The sequence below is a fragment of the Amblyraja radiata genome, chromosome 13, assembly GCF_010909765.2.
Source record: "Amblyraja radiata isolate CabotCenter1 chromosome 13, sAmbRad1.1.pri, whole genome shotgun sequence".
Classification (NCBI taxonomy): Eukaryota; Metazoa; Chordata; class Chondrichthyes; order Rajiformes; family Rajidae; genus Amblyraja; species Amblyraja radiata.
This window is the reverse complement of record NC_045968.1, coordinates 51,391,260-51,413,163: the sequence shown is the minus strand read 5'-3', so window position 1 is coordinate 51,413,163 and position 21,904 is coordinate 51,391,260. Positions and strand designations below refer to the sequence as shown.

The following is a 21,904-nucleotide window of genomic DNA, read 5'->3' as shown; positions in this document are numbered from 1 at the left end:
GGACAAGGGGGAGGGAAGCAAGAGCGGAGCTGTTTCCTACACATATAGATATTGAGGAGACCCTAGTGAGATCCTCATCTATAATGGGAGAGGGGGACCCCTGTTGCCTAAAGAATGAAGACATCTCCGATGACCGGGTATGGAAAACCTCATCCTGGGCGCGGATGTGACGTAGACAGAGGAATTGGGAGAAGGGGATGGAGTTTTTACAGGAAGCAGGGTGGGATGAAGTGTGGTCTAGATAACTATGGAAGTCAGTGGGTTTGTAATAGATGTTGGTCGATAGTCTGTCTCCTGTGATGGAGGCAGTGAGATCTAGAAACGGTAGGGAGATGTTGGCGACGGTCCAAGTAAATTTGAATGCTGGATGGAAATTAGTTGTGAAGTTGATTAAATCAGTGAGTTCTACATGGTTGCAGGAGCTAGCACCGATACAGCCGTCAATGTAGCGGAGATAATTATATGAATACAAACAAGCCAAACTTAATTGTAAAAGGTAGAGTGAGGAGAAAGATACAGAGTGCAGAATATAGTTCTCAGCTTTGTAGCGCAACAGTTCCAGAGAAAAGTCCAGTGCCAGCAATAAGATAAGTTGGAGAGTCGCTAAAAGCTTCATTGTTCTTTCAGAGAGCATCTACTTTTCACTATCTATTTAAAAAATAACTGGAAGTTTAAAGTGGAAATTTAATAATGTGTCATTTAAAAAAGGGTTTTCACTTTAATCAACAAACAGATGCCATCTTTATGTTTTACTTTGCTTGGGGTTTTAAACAGATTACATTTGAAATTCAGTTGGGTCAGGTATACGTCCGCAACTATTATCTTTCAAAGATGAAGGCTGGAAAAAAAAAAGGGATTAACTGTGCCTGGTACACACACTGATGCTGCAGACTATCCTCAGGGCTGAGCAACTAACTGAATGGTAATCATGGATGACCTTTCATATAACTTCAATTATGTACAATGGCAGGTTCATATTAGCTATGGTTTACTTAGCCTGGCAGAGATATCAGGTGTTTGCACTTTATCTGCTCGGATAAAAGAGAGAACCCATGATCAAGCAACAGATGGTCGTTGTAAATCAACCTTTTAGTGGAACGCATGAAATCTGGTGTAAGATGGAAATCAGTATCTAATAGGAGTGAGTACAGTCATAGTTTTTTTTTTATCACCGTGTGGTAAAAGTTTATTGTTACTGTTGAAAAAGAACTGCAGATATTGGAAATCTGAAATAAAAACAATGGTGAAAATATCAGAAAAGGGAGCATCTGTGGAGAGAGAAATCCAGTTAACCTTTCAATAGAAATTATATGATTTTGTTGTTGTCGCTCATTGAAGTTAAAGTCCATTTCACCTTTTTGTGTAACTATGGGTAAAGGCTGCTGGTAAAGTCTGCAGACTCTACCCCATTCTGGTGTGTCTGCCGCTCCACTGCCACTGGCTGATTTTTAAAATACAAATTCAAATTACTTTCTGAAAATGTTGACGAGGCTTTTCTGAAGTGTCAACAAAGCTGCCATAAAATAAGTTTCAACCAAATCCAAGTTCTAACTGTGTGGTGAGAGAAATCTCATACTGGTTTCAGCATGTTTTCATGCATAGTTTTTAGTGGCAGGAATATTGGACAGCGGCTATTTTGGGCTGTTTACTCCCAATCAATCATTTTCCTTCCGTATTTTAAAAATCTTCATGTCACGCATGCTCACTTTTGAATACATGACGTTGAGCAGTACTGTAGTCTTCTTCTTATTGATCAAGAACTAGAGGGAATAGGTTGAAGGTGAGAGGGGAAAGATTAATAGGAACCTGAGGGGCAACTTTTTCACATTGGGCATATTGAATGAGCTGACAGAGAAAGTAGTTATTTTCTATCTATATAAAAAAAAAAATACTAGAAGCAGAGTTAATATCAATTGATAATATTAGTAATGTAGGAATGATATCCATGAAATGTTTTTAATATGATATGTACCTGCCTCTAATAAAAAGATTATTAAAAAAAAAGTAGTTGAGGCAGGTTTAATAACATTTACAGGGATAAGAAAGGTTTAGGGGAAATGTGTAGAAAGGAAATGCAGATGCTGGTTTATACTGAATTTAGACAGAAAGTGCTGGAGTAAGGCAGCATCTCTGGAGAAAAAGGATGGGTGACGTTTTGAGTGGGAACCCTTCTTCATATATATGATACGATAGAACTATTTATCCCAGGAGGGAAATTGATCTGCCAACAGTCATAAAAATCAAAATACATGAAACAGGAAATTAAAGTGACGAGTGGAAAAGATTGGGGGGGGGGGGGGAGGAGAGTCAGTCTACCCCACGACAGAAGGCGGAGGAGTTGTACAGTTTGATAGCCACAGGGAAGAAAGATCTCCTCTGACGTTCTGTACTGCATCTTGGTGGAACCAGTCTGTTGCTGAAGGTGCTCCTCAGGTTGATCAGTGTGTCATGGAGGGGGTGAGCTGTATTGTCCAGGATGCTCCACAGTTTGAGGAGCATCCTCCCCTCCAAGACCACCTGCAATGAATCCAAACCCACTCCCCGGATGGAGCCAGCCTTCCTGATGAGTCAATTTCACATTGTAGTTCACCAGTACTGCAAGTTGTTGTTTCCAGAATAATATTTTACTTCTGTAGGAAGGAAGATGCTGGTTTAAACCGAAGATAGACACAAAAAACTGGAGTAACTCAGCGGGACAGGCAGCATCTCTGGAGAGAAGGAATGGGTAACGTTTTAGGTCGAGACCCTTCTTCAGACTGGTTAGGGATAAGGGAAACGAGTGATATAGACCAGTGGTTCACAACCTTTTTTAGCTCATGGCCCCCTTGGGATCTTTTAATTTTTCTGTGGCCCCCCCTGACATTATTAGCAGAAAAAATATAATAATACCTTCCATAAAAATATCAGTGTCTATTAATTGCACATATATTCTCTTTTATTCTATTCCACAAACATCATAAATATTTTGTGGGTTCAATAAAACAACCATTTATAATCTGTACTTACGTACTGCATGAACACGTGGTACCTCAACTGTAACTGCTCAGACAGGAAGTCTCTGCAGAGGGTAGTGAGGGGAGCAGAGAGGATCATTGGTGTCTCCCTACCCTCGGTACTAGAACTGTTCCAGAGCCGCTGCCTGAAAAAAGCAATGAGCATAGCAAAGGACAGACTGCACCCACTCCACACACATCTAGATCTCCTGCCATCAGGAAAGAGATACCGCAGCATCAAAGCCCGGACAACCAGACTGCTAAACAGCATCCTTCCACAGGCTGTGAGGCTGCTAAACAGTCATTCCACCTGATTCTGCTGCTTTTGCACTGACAATTTAATAACTGGCACTGAGTAATAACCCTGGCACTGGCTCAGGTCACTTAAATCAGCTGCCCTGGACATTTTACGACTTTTTTTAAATTGTATTTTAATGTTGCTTTTTTACCTGCACTTTTTAAAAACTGTTCGTACTGTTTTTTATCAGGAACTGGATTGTTTTTATTTATGTGTGAAATGTTTAAGTTTTTATGTGCGATGCTCTGGTATTCCCTGAGAAACGTCTTCTCATTTTGCACTGTACAAATTGTTGCTTTGCATGATGACAATAAAGAATGATAAAGAATGATGATGATGATAATCATACATTAAAAATATATTTCAACTACATAGATTTAAATTTATTAGAACTGAAAATTAGCTCTGTGGCCCCCCCTTCATTGAGCCGGTGGCCCCCTAAATCCACAAATATTTCTGTGGCCCCCTGAAATTTGCCATGGCCCCTTTGGGGCCGTATGGCCCCAGGTTGGGAATCACTGATATAGACGATGATGTGGAGAGATACTGTAAAGAACAATGGATGAAAGATATGCAAAAAAAGTAACGATGTAAAGGAAACGGGCCATTGTTAGCTATTGGTTGGGTGAAAGGCGGGCGCCAGTAAGCCATGAGTTAGTTCTTGTACGAGTGTGGTTTACTGACGGGCTGGGTCGCGATCAGCGCCGCGGGAAGAGGGAGAGGGAGAGGGAGGTGTGCTGCTGTAAAACGGGCCCGCGCACACCGAGACAAGTATTGCCTATGTTCTCTCTCTTGCCAATAAATCTGATTTGTAACTAAATGGACGAGTGAGCCTTTTTCTGTTCTACTGGTCAGATCCTTGAACCTGTTCCCTTGTAAAACCACATCACATGAAGCCCACTCACAGACACAGACAGGGCAGGAACTGGTTTATTGGGGGGGTTGGTGGGTGGTTTGCCAGTTGCACTTCAGTTTAATCCTTTCTCCAGTTCCATTGGGCTTTTATCTCCTGACATGTGAACACAATGTTCTATATACCAGCTGGAATATTCCTGTCTCACTTTGAGCTTCATGGCTCAAGGTTTCCCAGGATGAAGATGCAACACTTCAGGAATACTTTGAGGACATCTTTTCGAATGCCTTCCTGATAGTCACTTCCCCCGGCAGAGCTTGCGATGGAGTATGTTTTGGGAGTTTGATGTCAGCCTGTGCCTTGCTCAAGGGAACCAATGGAGTGTAATTTGGGCCTTGCTTGTGGGGATGTTGTGGGGTTGCGGGTGCTAACATTGGTTGCGTCAGTTTGAAGGATTTAGCAGAGGCAGTATCATTGGTATCTTACATGCGCTATGAGGCGTAAGAAGCATACAGATAGCCAATGATCATTGATGCCCAGTACATGATGAATTGCCGATGGACTCTGCCCTTGAAGAAATAGAACAAGCAAAGGAAAGGCAGAAAATGCTGGAGTAACTCAGCGGGACAGACAGCATCTCTGGAGAGAAGGTATGGGTGATGCTTCAGGTCGAGACCCTTCTTCAGACTGAGAGTCGGGGAGAGGGTGTTTAGGAGGAGAGCAGGAGGAATCACAGGGGGGTGGGGGGCAACGAGATAGGGTGTTGCGGAATTCTCACCAGAGAGAGGAATAGAACCTCTTCAACGTAGACTTACCTTTGGGAGATTTTGCAGTGGAGCAGACAAAATGTAGAAGAAGGTACTACAGATGCTGGTTTACACCAAAGATAGACACAGAATGCTGGAGTATCTCAATGGGACAGGCAGCTTCTCTGGATAATAGGAATGGGTGATGTTTTGGGTTAAGACCCTTCTTCTGACTGAGTAAAGAGAGAGCAGGAGGAATCATAGAGGGGGAGCAACGAGAGAGGAAGGAATCTGCTGCCCTTGCTTCAGTGTCTGTAGTAAATTATTTGTGATCTGATTGCATGGCTGACAGCAAATGGAAAAGGGACTTTAAAAGATAAATAACATTTGGGTGATCGGGACGGGTGTGAATGAATGAATGAATAAGTTTATTGGCCAACCATGTACACATACAAGGAGTTTGCCTTGGTGCTCCACTCGCAAGTAACAACACAACATACAGTAACAATTAAGAATGTCCCATAACACAGTAAACATTAATAATAAAACACTGTACTAGTGTACATAGCATAGTATGCTATATTAGCATAGCAGAGGGGACACATTAGTGGACCAGCAGCCAAAGCTCTGGCTCCAGAGTAAACCATGGAATGCCACCATGACTGTTGGGGAATCGAGTAAACTAATAAATTGTAATTTTTTAAATATCTGATCTCAGTAATGAAACCATCAATTTATGCAATTCAGATTGTTCACTAGTGATTGGTGTGGAAGGAAGCCTTCAGTGATGACAATTCTTGGCCTATACATGTCTCAGACCCACGAATGTGATTGATTCTAAACTGTTCACTCAGGATGAAGATTAAGTGCGTGTGACACGCAGATTAAAAAACAAAGAAATAAAACAAATAAAATCCTGAAAAGGAAAATATTGAGAGAGAGCAGTGGATTGGAACTGATTGGAGTGTTTGTAAAGAGCCCTGATTTTGTTCTTGTACTTCATGCTAGTTTCTGCAACACATTATCATGTAACAGAAATCATCGTGTTATAGGCTGCGTAAAGATATCTTGTTTTGTTCCATCAAGGACATGCATATTGAGTTTTCTATGCCTTCTTGATAGCATCTTGGTCATGTTTACTGATACAGGTGTTATTATTAAGTCACAGATTTTTGTTAAGCTCAATGCAAATTCTTCAACTGTGTGGGAATTGAAGCATGTTCTCAATATTATTAGTTCAAGCCTCTGCATTGAAAGTCTAAGGATTAGATCGAGGCATTGAGGAATAGATGCACATAGTCTCTTGAATCGAGGACCAAAGGACAAAGGTTTCAAGTGAAGGGGAAAGATTTAATAGGAATCTGAGGGGTAACTTTTTCACACAAAGGGTGGTGGATATATGGAACAAGCTGCCAGAGGAGGTAGTTGTGGCAGGCACTATCTAAACATTTAAGAAACAGTTAGACCGGTACATGGATAGGATAGTTTGGGAGGGATATGGACCCAACTACATAGGTGGGACTAGTATAGCTGGGACATGTTGGCAAGTTGGGCTGAAGGGCCTGTTTCCACACTCTATATTCTATGATATGCTATCTCATAAATGTGATCATTACAATTCTGACTTTGAAGAAGTAGTATGAAATGAGTGGATTTTCCAAAATTAAATTTCCAGGAGGTATTTGATAAGATGCAACATCAAAAGTTTATTGCAGAAAATAAAAAGCATGTTGTGTACAAAGTAATATATTGGTGAGGGTAGGAGATTGTCTGGCCACCACAAAACGATGTTTGCATACATAGGTATTTTTTCTGTTGAATACTATGTTGCGAATAGTATGCCTTGGGGATCAGTGCTGGGCCTTAACTTTTTATGATTCATTTAAATGACTTGGGATGAAGACGGCTTTGAGATTGCCCATTTATGACGTAGACAAGGCATACCATTTTCACTGAGGGTTTCTCCTCCTTAATTATTGGGCAAAAGTAGACGGATTCTTGATAAGTACGGTGTTGAAATGTTTTGATGGATAGATGGGACTGAAGAGATGAATGAGGTGATAATCAGACTAGCCATAATGTTAGCAGTGGTGGAGGCAGGCTAAAGGAATCAAGTGGCCTACTCTTGCTCCTAAATAGTGTCTTAATATATGAATACATTGAATGGAGGAAATGTGTTAGTTATCCCATGGGTTTATGCTGCCTGAGATCTGCGGTCACAATGAGCTTAGATCTAATGCTAGTGGAGGTTTCTTTGTATTTTGCTATTTCTTGCTTTGCATTTTTCAGTCAATTGCTGGCCTCCATCACCTGATATCTCCACAAGTACAAATAACTCTTTGTAATATATATATACAGCTGAAATAAAGTAGGGTTCCCACAGTATCTGCATGTCTCCAGCTGAATTAGAGGGTATTTCTTTTAGAAATTTACCAGCGTGGCTTCCATTTTAGTGGGCACGAATAGATCATTCATCTGGGGTTCTCTGGATGCCTTTCAGTTTCATGGTTGACTGGAAGAAATAGATTTTGAAGGTTGTGAGAATATGATTGATCCGGGTGTCAGGGAGCTGAAAATTATTTGAGCAAAAAAAATATTTTATCAATTCATCCAGTCTGAATTAGAGATCTTTAATCCAACTTATCACAATTTAACAAGCACAATTTAATCACTAGCAAAATGAAGAACAAAACCTTCACAGCCTTCTCCTGTATACCAGAAGTACCAGCATAATATAGAGGATGCAGCTTGGAATATATTGGAATATAATGTTCCAAACTGGATTATGTTTCATAAACAGAATGAGAATACATTGTAATAGTCATGCAGATTTATCTGTAACATAAAATTTAATGTTGGCACTGCTGTTAATTATTGAAAGACATGTAAACAATGATGTTCCTCTCCAGATGTCATTCTTTGATTGAGAGTTGTAAATATCTCTATTTGTTATGTGAATTTACATTATAACCTAAATTTGAAACGGCTCATGCTCCGAAGTGTATGATTTTAAAACTAGAGGCTAATGGAGAAACAAATTAAAATCTGAAAGCTCATTCAAAATGAGCAAATTTATCTGTGATATACCACAGTGAAATATTACTGAAGTGACTATAAGATAATAGTTTCCATGATTCAAATTTCACATATGCACAGAACATGACCTACAATTTTGTAGTATTTGACATTTACCGGTAGGATGCCCGAAAATCATTCAGAATATTATTTACTTAACAGCAAGATTTGATTATTAAATGCCAAAGGCCAGATGAATTTTTGCTTTTAAATGTATTTCTACAGATATTTGTGACTCGACGCTGTGATCAGAGTGTATTGTGCTGTGTGTTTTAGGATTGTTGTCAAAAACGGCTAGAGGCTGCAGCTGAACACAATGCCTGGCTTGTTAAACCGATCGACGTGGGCACCTCTCCCCTTGAATACATCCTCAATAAAAGCCTGCACTAATGGTTGCTCCCTCAGGATTACCACGAGCCTTACCTATACCAACCCAGAGAGTGAACCGGTGGAAGGTAAGCTACTGAATATCCAGTGCGTATGGCAGAAGAAACAAATGTATTTGGCATTAAGGAATGCAAGTGCATAGAAAATATCAAAAACCAGGGTTTTCTTCGGGTTTGACTTGTTTGTTATAGTTGTGGTTTTAAATGGGAATTGGTGTGTAGCAAAACCCTTCCCTATCACCCAAATATGATTTTAACGAGGTTTTAAATGCCAATTGGATTCAGTGTAAACCCAGTTTCCACAATCTTTTGTAGCTTTCAAGAAATATCACACTAGCCGCTGGCCCATCTCCTAAAGATGGCATTTCCTCAGCTCAGATTAATTATCGTTGAGTTTTAAGACCATGTTGAAGCTCCACGAATTTACCTGTGTCATTGATTGACACACTTTTGAATATTCAAAACATTTGAATATTATTCTTTTCAATTTACAAGGAATTGCTGCACACCAATTGCAGCTGTATAAGGTTGTTTTTGAAGCCTCTTTTGTTTATTTTAAATCGCTATCTTCACGGTAGACTAGATAATCTGAGCAAATTACTTATATTTTTGTGATAAGCCAATTGCTACCAACATTCATCAAGAAGATTAAATTACTGCTCGTGAAATATTTCACGCTGCAAATCATCTTTTCTATATTGGATTGCAGAGCATTCGTTGGTCGAAAGGGAGAGACCATGTAGTTGTGCAAGATGAGTTTCAGGAAAACATGGGAATAAATACTTCGTCAAAAGAATGCCCTGTTACCTATCTCCATGTGTGCAAACATGGCAGGATGGCATTGATGATATATATCAACTGATTATAACTGTTTGAAGATTTTTTTTGCTTGGAGAGCCATCCCTGCATCCCACATTCCTACATTCAGAATTCCCACATCAGGTCTGCTGAGAGTGAATTAACTGAGGATATATTTTGCTCTTCGGAGCAAGAAAATCTATTCCCTGTTGCCGAACTTCCCAATATTGGCCAAACAAACAGGGATAACGTATTATGGAGTCCCATTTTAACAAGAATCACAAAACATGGGCTGCATATGGAGCTAATAAACAAAATGAGATAGCAATTCCTTTGTTAATAAACTAAATTAGACCAAGATTAATTGACGCATATCCATTTTTTCTGTGGTGTTTTAATATCCATTAGAGTACACCAGAATTTGACATTAATTTAGTGGTTAACAGTGACTGCCACATAAAGTTAATTGCTGCTCCTGATACCTGCATTGGCATGGTTAAACGTGAGAGTTTTAGAGATGCTGTTGCTGATAATATGCTTCCAAACAAGTTCTGCCCTTACCGTCTTTGCAGATGGAATCGTTTAGAAATCACTGATTTTGTTTTTTTGTTTTGTCTCGGTTGCCTGTGAAAGTACTGCATTTGATTATCTGAGCAGCTTACCTGCCAAATCTGTAGCCGGAAGGCATAAAAGATCCAAATATCAACTGAGATTGGAAAAGATGAAGTTCACGAAACAGAATCTACTAAATCGTTGTGGCAGTATTCTTTACACAGTCACCACAGTTCCTCTTGTACTGTTGGTCCACAATAGCTGAAAGGCTATTAAAATCAATTTGTTACTATCTATTCAAAAATATTGTAATTACACTAGAAACCAAAATTCTTTTTTGTAAGTCTTGATTCTTTTTCAAGGTGTATTTGTTTACCTGCTGGAGGAGTCAGAAGTGGTGGTTGCCTTTGAAGCTTTGACAGCAGGAAGACTGGTGACCATCCAGGTAAAGAGCCGGGCAAGAGCTGATGATTGCTGTTTTGATTGTTACAACCGTGTCAATCAGGCTCTGCTATGTAACAATGGTAAGTGAAAGCTGTAGAACACTTTCCACTTATACTCTCAACTGATGGTGTTTAGAAAAAAATAATTCTGCAGCCATTGTATTATCTCAGTTAGTTTAATGTGTGTGCAAATGTTGAATTGTACTGATAACTAAATTGCAACGTTTGCGGGTTTTTTTAATTAACGCTGCCTCCTTAATAACGGCTAGGGTTTACTGTCTGAGAAGAAGTTCAAGGCATAACCAATAAGTCTCTTGATTATGGAGACACAAAGAACTGCAGATGCTGGTTTTCAAAAAAAGACATAAAGTGCTGGAGTAACAGTGGGTCAGGTAGCTTCTCTGGAGAACATGGATAGGTGACTTTTCGGGCCTGAAGAAGGGTGCAGATCCAAAATGTTGCCTATCCTTGTTCTCCAGAGATGATGCCTGACCCGTTGAGTTACTCCAGCACTCTGAGTCTCTTCTATGCTTGGGGTTTCTTAATAGAACATTTACAAAGCTCTTCTTATTCACCTTGTTCTCCTTGGCAAATATTTAAAAGGATGTGTATAAAATTGCTTCATCCATCTCAAAGACTGATTTGCAACAAGTCAAATGTTAAAATTCAACCATGAAAATATTAGAGCTATTGCTTAGAGGTTATGAAAATCCCTTGCTTAATTAATTTTGCATATGCATGACTATTGCTTAAAGCATTTGCATGTGCTAATCTAGTAATGGGTCAGTTGCAGTTATGGTAATACATCAGCACAGGAAAAGAAATACATTGCACCAATTTAAAATACATAATTAATCAGTACTTTAACAAAAAGGAACCATCTGAACAAAACATGATCTGTACTGTGGTCTGAATTAAATGGACCTGCGCTAGTATTAAGAAGCGATATTTATTAAATTATTTATTATTAATGGGATATTCAAGGTGTTTATTATGTTCATATACTGGAAATAAACTGGAACAATATAATGACTAGATACACTGAATCATACCTGCTAACAGTAGAGAGGGTTATCCTTGACCTATAGTGTCTGCGCTGTCTCTTTTCTAAAATAATTCACTACAGGTCACCTGCTCCAAATATTCAAGGTGGCCAAGAATCTCATACCCCAACAAACCACAGCACACACAGCTCTTTCCCTCTCTCTAGTGTCTTTTTAGGCACTTTCACACAAAAGACTTCATCGTTAATGGCTACCAAAATAGAAAAAAATCCTTACATCTATTCACATGAAACCATTTAAAAATGATCAGATTTCCTTGTTGTCTACCCCAATGATAACAGTCCCTTCAAACAATGGTTTTTGAACCCTGCTATCATTTGCTGAACACATGCCATACCTTCCTTAAAACCTCACATTCTTTCTATGACTTTACGCTCTTCTCTACACATAATATACCTAGAAGGTACACAAAAATGCTGGAGAAACTCAGCGGGTGCAGCAGCATCTATTGAGCGAAGGAGATAGGCAACGTTTCGGGCCGAAACCCTTCTTCAGACTGCTCTGAAGTCTGAAGAAGGGTTTCGGTCTGAAACGTTGCCTATCTCCTTCGCTCCATAGATGCTTCTGCACCCGCTGAGTTTCTCCAGCATTTTTATGTACCTTCGATTTTCCAGCATCTGCAGTTCCTTCTTAAACATAATATATCTAGAGTTTTGTATACACCTTTTCTATAAATTGATAATTATTCCTCAACTCAATTCTCGCTCATATGGAAACAATTCTATGTATGCATATTTTCATACTTAAAGTTATCACTAGCTCTAAAGGTAATGGTAATGGGCTTATTGTAGGAATTTCATACAACATAACACATACTTAAACTGAAAGCACTTCCCGGAAGGAAGAACCCAAGAAAGGGGAAATACATATTAGTACGGATGTCAGGAGTTATAGGGAGAAGGCAGGAGAATGGGGTTGAGAGGGAAAGATAGATCAGCCATGATTGAATGGCAGAGTAAACTTAATGGGTCGAATGGCCTTGTCTGCTCCTATAATATATGAACTTATGAAATGCATTGATACAGGTGGATATTTCCTTTCTACCTGAGAGACGTGCAGGTTTTCCAATCGGCAACATTCGATAGGGACTAAGACTGATCACATTTCCAAAAAAAATCAAATATATATTATCCCAGCAGCTGAAGTATTAAATGGTTTGAGAAAATATGGGTGAATATTTTTTGGGAATAAACGTATAAAAATTAGAAACAAGCAGTTTGTATCCGGTGAAGACATTGCTGACACCTGTGCCTTGTATAATCTTGAATAATTCATCATTCTGTTTATGAAAAATTACTGTGCTCACTATCATTGCACTATTTCCATATTCCATACCAGTTAGTTAAATACAAAGGATGATTATGATATGTTATTGGTACGTTAGTAGAAACATAGAAACATAGAAATTAGGTGCAGGAGTAGGCCATTCGGCCCTTCGAGCCTGCACTGCCATTCAATATGATCATGGCTGATCATCAGTGCTGTATACTCAAGAAATTGGCACGCAACTTCCCAAAATAAGTGGGCATTATTGGCACTTTTACACAAAAGACTCCATCATTAATGGCTACCTAAATGGAAGAATGATCTTACCTCTATTAACACAAAAACATTTAAAAACTATCAGATTTCCCTGTTGTCTACTGCAATGATAACAGTCCCCTCAAGCAATGGTTGCCTAATCCTGCTATCATTTGGTGAAAGCATGCCATAACTTTACATTCTTTCAGTGACTTTATACACTTCTCTAAACATGATATAACTATAAATGAATTCTGAATTTTAACTCTGAGCAATGACCAAATTGAACAGATCACAAGCCCACCCTGCAACATCCTTTGTTTCATTGCCTCAGCAGGTCCCATTTTTCCAGCTAATTACACCATTTCCCCCCCTCCTTGGAGAGGTAACTGGAACATAAAGGCCCTTGTCCTATTGAGCTGCAGAAATCAAGGGCCCAATATCAATTAAAAAAAAAAAAAATTCTTACTTACCACCTCATTCCACATATTTGAATGCGCCATTTGCCTTTTATTCTTCTTTTCCTCAAAAGAAGAGTTCCAGCTCACTGTTCTAGTGGTCGGCAGTTTTTTAATGGAGATCACAGATTTTTCTTAAGTAGCTGTGCCTTCAGCAGCTTTGGAAATGAATACTTGAGCACCTTAAACTTGAGTCTTTATTGTATGGGTTTGCAGGTCATCTGATATTGGATGAAGATATGGATAGAACGACTTTCATTGTGAGCACTGGGTTAATTAGTTCACGGGACACCATGACGATATTCCTCAGTACTACGCTGGAGCTTCAGACACAACCGAATGGCACTGTGCAGGTGTCGTTTCCTTCTGCGTTCATGCCTCGGGTATGCAGCCATGAGGGGAAGCTCGAGTCGACAAGAAGAGATGAAGACGGGTGAGTCCTGATAGGGGATGACTTCACATGGAGTCCTGTGGCCAAACTTCATATTACCACAGCAACACCAAACATTTGCATTATATTGAGCCTTTGACATAACAAAATTACCCGAGGGGTGAAGAGAAAGATTAAGGAACAAACAGGCGACGCAGATGCATTTAACGAGATGTTGAGGCAAATGCTATAAGGTTAATATATGAATCTAAGCACAAAAAAAATAATTGAAGAACTTAAATCAGTTTAAAATGGTTATGAGGTTAAATTTATTATAACATACTCCACAGGTGTTAGCCCATATACTTCGAAATGTTCAAGTATAATATTTATAAATTTTGTTTCCAATGCATTTTAATGTTTCTACAATTAAAGTATAAGTGTGGAAGTTATAGGTAAAGACTGACAATGGTGGCGTAGCAGAGCTACTGCCTTACAGCACCAGAAATCTGGGTTTGATCCTCATTGCATGTGCTTGTCTGTACGGAGTTTGTACGTTCTCCCCGTGACCTGCATTAGTTCTCTCTGAGATCTTCGGTTTCCTCCCATACTTCAAAGATGAACAGGTTTGTAGGTTAATTGGCTTGGTGTATTTGTAAATTGTTCCTAGTGTGTGTAGATTAGTGTTAATGTGCAGGGATCGCTGGTCGGCGCGGACTCGGTGGCCCGCGCTGTATCTCAAAACTAAAAACTAAACTTAACAGTAATGCTTGGGGGTGTATTGTAAAGGGGCTGTCCCACTGCGGCGACCTAATCTGTGGATTTAGACGAGTTTGACCTCGACTCAAACTCGCAGCACGAGTTTGAGTCGAGGTCATAGGAGGTCCTATGAGGTCACTAGAACTCTCCTTCATGCTCGAGGGAAGTTCCCGAATACTCGTGGCCTCAGGTAGGTCGCGGAAAAATTTTCAGCATGTTGAAAAATTTTCCGGGAGTAAAATTTGGTCGGCATGGTTCTTTTTGACTCGTAGTGCAGTGGAGTGGGGTGTGCGCGCGTGTGAATGCGAGTGTGTGTGTGCGTGTGCGTGTGCGCGTGCGTGTGCGCGTGCGCGATCCAGCTCGAGGTTTTCCAGGCGAGTGCCCTCGACCGTGAAGGTGGAAGGCACTCTTCGTAACTCGCGGATTAGGTCGCCGCGGTGGGACAGCCCCTTTAGGGTTTAGTCAATAGGGAAGGAGAGACTGGGGCAGTAGAGACCAGGAACTATTTTCTGATTAATCGTGGATTACCTTGCTGGTTTTGTCATTCTGAATGTCTTGCTCAGCAGTGGATTGAAACTTTCGAGGTCAGTTTATTGTCACATGTACCGATTAAGGTATAATGAAATTCGAATTACTATACAGCAATACTAAAAAAAAAAGCAACAAGACGCACAACTATATAAAAGTTACCATAAAGATCCACCACAACGGATTCCTCACATTCGACACTGTGATGGAAGGCAATAAAGTCTAATATAATTTCCCTTTATTCTCTTTATTCTCCCGCGGTCGGGGCAGTCGAACCATCTGCAGTCGGGTCGTTCGAAGCTCCCGCAGCTGGTGGTTGAAGACCCTGTGTCAGGGCGATCGGAGCTCCCCCACGTCGGGTGATCAAAGCTCCCACGTTGGGCCGTTCGAAGTTCCTGCAGCTTGGAGTTCCCGAAGCTGGTCTCTGACTAGGGACCGCAAGCTCCGTGATGTTAAAGTCCGCAAGCTCCCGCGTAAAGCTCAGTGGTCGATGCCTAGCAAAGGGATCGCGGGCTCCACGATGGTAAGTCCGCAGGCACCCGCGGCGGAGCTCTTGAAATCAGTCTCCAGCAAAGGCCGCCAACTCCTCGATGTTAATCTGCAGTGCGGACAGAGATACAATACAGAAAAAAATTGCATCTCCGTCGAGGTAAGAGATTAGGACAAGTTTCTCCCACCCCACCCTCTACATAAAACAAGCTGAAGACCACTAAAACATACATTTAACACATACAAACAAACAACAAAGAAGGAAGGGACAGACTGTTGGCGAGGCAGCTATTGCTGGTGCCACCTGGTGGAAGTGTATGATGGATGATCAATTTAGTAGCACTAAAGTGGAAAATTGGGAGGAAATGGTGCCCCTCTATTTTCAATACTCATTTCACAACAAATGGAATAAAAATTATTCTACTGATCCACAGCTGCATGGCAACTTGTTTTCACCAAGTGAAGGTATTCAAATTAAACTCGGAAGAATATAATGTTACTTCGGAGTCACGTGAGTGACTAGTGAAGAGCCCGCTCAGCACGCATGCGCGGCATTGCGTTCAGCAGTGCAACAGCGGCCGCAGCGGGAGTCAGGCGCTCCCGCTGCAGTTTAAAAGACGGACCGTCAGGTAAGTTAAACTGAGGTCGGCTTTACTTGTGAAAGGAGAGCCTTCTGATTTCTGTTTTCAGAATGAGTGCGACTAAGAAGAGGCTCTCAAAGAGATCTGTCCCCCGCTCGACTCCAACGGAGGAGCGTTCCATCTGTGGAGGGAAGCATCAGGCGGTAGGACCGCTTACCGGGCGCTCCGCCATCCCCGACACTGTGCCGAGCCCAGTCCCGCTAGCGCCTGAGCAGCGGGCTGGATGTAAAGCTACCCGAAAAAGCGTCCGGCCGGTGGTTTCCGACTCGTCGGACGGGGACGTCTCTCCACCTGCACGGGGGAGAGACAGCCGCATGAGCCGCTTGGAGCGGCTCCTGGAGCAGGTGCTCCAGCGAGACGCGCTGCATGAGGGGTGCTCTCGCAGGGGGAGTTCAGGCACTCCCTCCACAGTGCCTTGTGCACTGCCCATCGCTTCCTCCTCACCCGAGGGTAGCTTTGGTGACCAGGACTGGGCTGGTCAGGAAGAGGGGATGCTGGCTGAAGAAGTCGGGAGTATGCAAGGGGTGCAGGAACAGGAAGAGCTGCTGGGTGTGGTGGACCGTTACGTGGCAGCCCCACGGGCAGGAAGGCCATTAGAGCCTAAACTAGCGGCCAGCATTAACCACCTCTCCAACAGGCCCCTACAGGAGCAGGTGGTTAATGAGGACTTAGAATTATACACAGCTCCTGAAAATTGTGAATCACTCAAAGTGCCGGCTGTCAACAGCCAAATCTGGGGGCACGTCGGGACAAATATTCGGAACCAGGAGCTGAAACTGCAGCGGATCCTCAGGCTGCTGAAGTCAGCCATCACATCATTTGCTCGTTCTGTGGACAATACGGAGATGACCACTAACCAACTCTCGCGCTGTTGTGCAACACGCAGTTCGAGATAAACAACCTCCATAAAGAAATTATAAGACCTGCCTTAAATCCAAAATTCGCAGGGTTGTGCAAAACCCCAGCCACTGAGCCAGACACTCTGCTCTTTGGCAAAGACCTCACGAAAAAAGTAAAGGAAATGGAAGAGGCCTCTAAAAAACTTTCGGTCTCATGAGGGCAGGCCCCGGGAGAAGCAAATCCAAAACAACAATACCCAAGCGGCAGCACCCCATCGCGTCCACCAGTCGACGTCTACCCAATGGGACTGGTGAAAGCTCGGGGTCCGCATATCACCACCTGAAGTCTTTTTTAGACCAAGGCCCAGAGCGGACCCCATGGAAAATGCCCCACCCCCAAACATCACCGCCACATCAGACAACGCGCAAGACTCGCTGGTCTGGGAAGAGACAGAAGAAACACCCATAACCATGGAGGTAGGTGGGTCTGGTTCCTACCAGCATATAGAAAGTAGGGGCACAATACTAACAGGGGGGAGATTACACATGTTTAAGGAAGCATGGGAGTCTATCACGAGTGACAAGTATATACTCAATAGCATTAGTGGATACAAAATACAATTTATACTAGAAAAATTTCCACCAGTTCAACATTCACCCCAGAGGGTCTTTTCCCTCTCAGTTAAAGAGAAACGAGAGGGACAAGCTGAACTGGTGAGAATAATCACTAAGGGTATCATGGGAAAAAACAAAACATGAACCCTTGGAATTTGTGTCAAATATATTCACTAAAACTAAAAAAGATGGTGGGTGTCGCATCATCATTGACTTAACTTCACTAAATATGTTTGTTAAGTATGTACATTTCAAAATGGAAACGTTTGTTACTGCAAACAACTGATTTCCAAAGGATACTTCATGATAAGCATTGACCTCAAAGATGCTTACTATTCAGTACCCATTCACAAGGATCATCGCAGATACCTGAAATTTACCTGGATGGGGCAGCCATGGCAGTTTAAAGCATTACCCAATGGCTTAACATCAGCCCCAAGATTATTCACCAAGATACTAAAACCAGCCCTGGCAATATTCAGAAGACAAAAACATATGGTCATGGCATATCTTGATGATATCTTAATAGTAGGCAAGACCATGGAATTGGTATATCAGCTGTGTCAGCTACCAAACAGTTGTTTGAAACCTTGGGATTTGTCTTACATCCAGATAAATCTAAGTTGAAGCCATCCACAACCATAGACTACTTGGGCTTCACAATTAACTCAGCCCACATGTCTGTAACTTTGCCAAAAGACAAAACGACTGAATTGGCACAATCATGCAACAATTTAATGGTCAACGAGCGACCAACTATTCGACAAGTAGCAAGAGTAATTGGGGAAATGGTAGCAGCATTTCCGGCTACACAATTTGGACCTTTGCACTATCAAAACTTACAAAGAGCAAAGCTACAGGCACTAAAACAACATGCAGGTCATTATGATCGTATCATGAAATTACCCACTGAAGCAATATCAGAACTACAGTGGTGGGCAGAAAACGTTTGGCATAGTGTCAGCCCTATCATCATCATTAACCCTACTTTAGTTATCCAAACAGATGCCAGTGCTCAAGGCTGGGGAGCGACTAACTCCATATCCAGCACAGGTGGTAGATGGACTAACCTGGAGTCATCATTACTACTTACACTGGGCATTAACTATCTAGAGATGTTGGGTGCCTTTTATGGTTTAAAAGCATATGCATCCAATATGCATCACTTGCATGTACGGTTACAAATAGACAATACTACGGTGGTGGCCTACATTAACCATATGGACGGCATAAAATCGATATCATGCAACAAATTGGTCAACACAATTTGGCAATGGTGTGTCGAAAGACATATTTGGCTATCAGCAACTTACCTGCCAGGTAAGCTAAATACAGTGGCAGACACCAGGTCACGCAAATTTAATGACAACACCGAATGGATGTTAAACCCCAAAGTGTTTGCAAAGATTATTAATCAATATGGCACGCCAGATATCGACTTATTTGCATCAAGGCTAAATCACCAGGTACCTATGTATGTCGCTTGGGAACCAGACCCTGAGGCAGCAGCAGTAGATGCGTTCGCGCTGGATTGGGGAAATTTCTTCTTCCCTTCTGCCTCATCAGCCGTGTACTACGCAAAATACAAATGGACTCTGCTTCAGGTATTTTGATAGTACCCAACTGACCTACACAGCCATGGTTCCCATTACTCCACGACATCCCTCCGAACATCCACAAGAAAACAGTACTTGTCCAGCATCAAAAAGTGGGAGAAGTACTGCTTGGATACAGGGACCACCTACTCAACCGCTACAGTTACCAACGTACTGGAATTCCTGGAACCTTCACCACGATGAAGGACTCAGCTACAGTGCCATCAACACAGCTAGAAGTGCCCTGTCTGTCTATTTAAAACAAGCTCCAGGACAACAGGCCATGGGGTCCCACCCGCTGGTGGTCAAACTAATGAAGGGTATTTACAACTCTAACCCCCCTAGACCAAGGTACACCCATATATGGGATGTCAGTGTGGTCCTGACATACCTCAGGGGATGGCCACCAGCCAGATCCCTCAACCTGGAACAATCTACGCTCAAAACACTCATGTTGATGGCACTTGTATCTGCATAGAGGGTCCAGTCACTACAACTATTGCGACTGGACAACATGATCACAGCTCCAGACCAGATCTTTCATTATCCAGGGACTGATCAAACAGAGCAGACCAGGAACACCTAATCCAGTCGTTGAATTCCGAGCTTACCTGCCAGAACCACGGTTATGTGCCATGACCCATCTACTGTCCTACATAGACACAACCAAAAATATTCGAGGGAGTGAAAAAGCCTTGTGGGTCAGTCATAAAAAACCTTATGGTCGGATGACGAGCCAAACCATTTCGTGATGGCTCAAGCAGGTGCTAAAAGCTGCTGGGATAAACACTAACATGTACAAATCTCACTCCACCAGGGCAGCATCCACGTCGACGGCCAAAAGAATGGACATGCCTATAGACCACATCTTGGCTACAGCAGGATGGTCAGGGGAAAGAACGTTCAGAACTTTTTATAATAAGCCATTGGCAAAACCTGCTTTATTTGCAGAAAAAAATTTACAGACTGCAAATATTTAATTTAAGCCCAGGGGAGCAATTTAATTTCTTTGTTGTTATTGTTAAAAAATACCGTTGTGTTTTTCTACAAACAGATTCATTGGTTGATTACGATAACACACTTCCTCCCTCAAGGACTTCGGCAGTGAGTGAAGTAATAACTGTTACACGGTTTGAAATCACAGAGCTTAAAATCTTCACGTAGTCACTCACGTGACTCCGAAGTAAAATAGTAAGATTAAACGAGAACTTACCAGTTTGAAGTTTGATCTGTATTTTATGAGGAGTTACGATGAGGGATTACGTGCCCTCCGCTCCCACCCTCAATAATATGGGTCAAACTGATAACTGATGTCTCCTTTTCTTTACTATGTTTATTTCAATAACTGTGTCTATCTGTGCTTCCACACCGCTGCTTTGAAGTATGCCGCGCATGCGTGCTGAGCGGGCTCTTCACGTAATCCCTCATCGTAACTCCTCATAAAATACAGATCAAACTTCAAACTGGTAAGTTCTCGTTTAATCTTACTATTAATCTATTTATTGGAACTTAGAATTTTTAATATTGCTTTTAAAACTGCAAAAGAAAACATGGGAGACATGGAACCCTCTCCATTTTTTCTCGTTCTGTTTATAAAATATACTTAGGCATCAAAGATCCTTTGGAGTACAACCTTCACTAAATTAACTGGTCTGATTACTAATTTAGGAGTCATGACTCCAGCATGCAACTTTATGAGGTTGTAATTCAAACCAGAATACATGCGTAAATTCTGCCAAGGAATAGTATATTTGAACTTGGACTACACCTCTGGAGAAAAGGAATAGATGACGTTTCAGGTCGAGCCGAAACGTCACCTATTCCTTTTTTCCAGAGGTGCTGCCTGTGCCGCTGAGTTGCTCCAGCTTTTTGTATCTACAGTTTAAACCAGCATCTGCTGTTCCTTCCGACACAAACAACTTGGACTACCATTGGTCATTTTGAAGACACAGCAATCAGTAGCAATTCTGACCTTCACTAATTGTTGACTTCAGTAAGGGGAAACCAGGAAGCTATGTGTCAGTGGAGGGAGTTAGCAGCTTCAGATTTCTGGGGGTTAACATCTCGGATGACCTTACGTGGCACACCATATACTGTAGATGTGGTCATGAAGAAGGTACGCCACTGCCTCTACTTTCTCAGAAGTTTCCATATGTCACGGAACATCTAACAAATGTTGACAGACTAAACAAAAGTAAACTCGAAGCTAAGTATTGTAGGCAGTAGCCCGACTGGTTGCATCAAGAACTGGTATGGCAATTCCAATATGCAGGAATGCAAGAGGCTGCAGAGAGTGGTGAACTCAGCCCAGAACCCAGTGGGTATAGCCCTCCCCACCATCAAACGTGTCTACGCTTGCAGCTAGAGATAAAAGAGACTGCAGATGCTGAAATCTTGAGTAAAACCAAAGTGCTGGAGAAACTCAGCAGGTCAGGCAACATCTATGGAGGGAAATGGACAGACAATGTTTCAGGTCGAGACTTCTTCAGACTGAGCTCCTGTTTCAAAAAGGCATCATCCATCAACAAGGATCCTCATCATCTGGGACATGCCAGCTTCTCATTGTTACCATTGGGCAGCAGGTATGAAGTCCCACACAACCATTGCTCTCTTGAACCAAGTTACACACCTCTAATTGTACCTCAGCAGTGGATCACTACAGATCACCTCTTGCCCAACTATGGGCTTGTTTCTTTAGTCTAGAGATGCAGCATGGACACAGGCCCTTCAGCCCACCGAGTCTGTGCCGACCAGCGATCCCTGCACACTAACATTATCCTACACACGCTAGGGACAATTTACATTTTTATACCAAGCCAATTAACCTACAAACCTGTACGTCTTTGGAGTGTGGGAGGAAACTGAAGATCTCAGAGAAAAC

General features: G+C 41.8%; 1 protein-coding gene across 1 annotated transcript in view; it reads left to right on the top strand.

Moving 5' to 3' along the window:
- The window catches only part of LOC116980017 (von Willebrand factor A domain-containing protein 5B2-like), a 108,514-nt gene that overhangs the window by 9,091 nt on the left and 77,519 nt on the right, over positions 1-21,904 (top strand). Inside the window, exons 2-4 of the mRNA XM_033032078.1 lie at positions 8,242-8,420; positions 10,064-10,225; positions 13,404-13,620. Of these exons, the coding sequence (XP_032887969.1) occupies positions 8,282-8,420; positions 10,064-10,225; positions 13,404-13,620 (518 nt within the window). The 5' untranslated portion in view covers positions 8,242-8,281. The remainder of the gene's footprint in view (positions 1-8,241; positions 8,421-10,063; positions 10,226-13,403; positions 13,621-21,904) is intronic.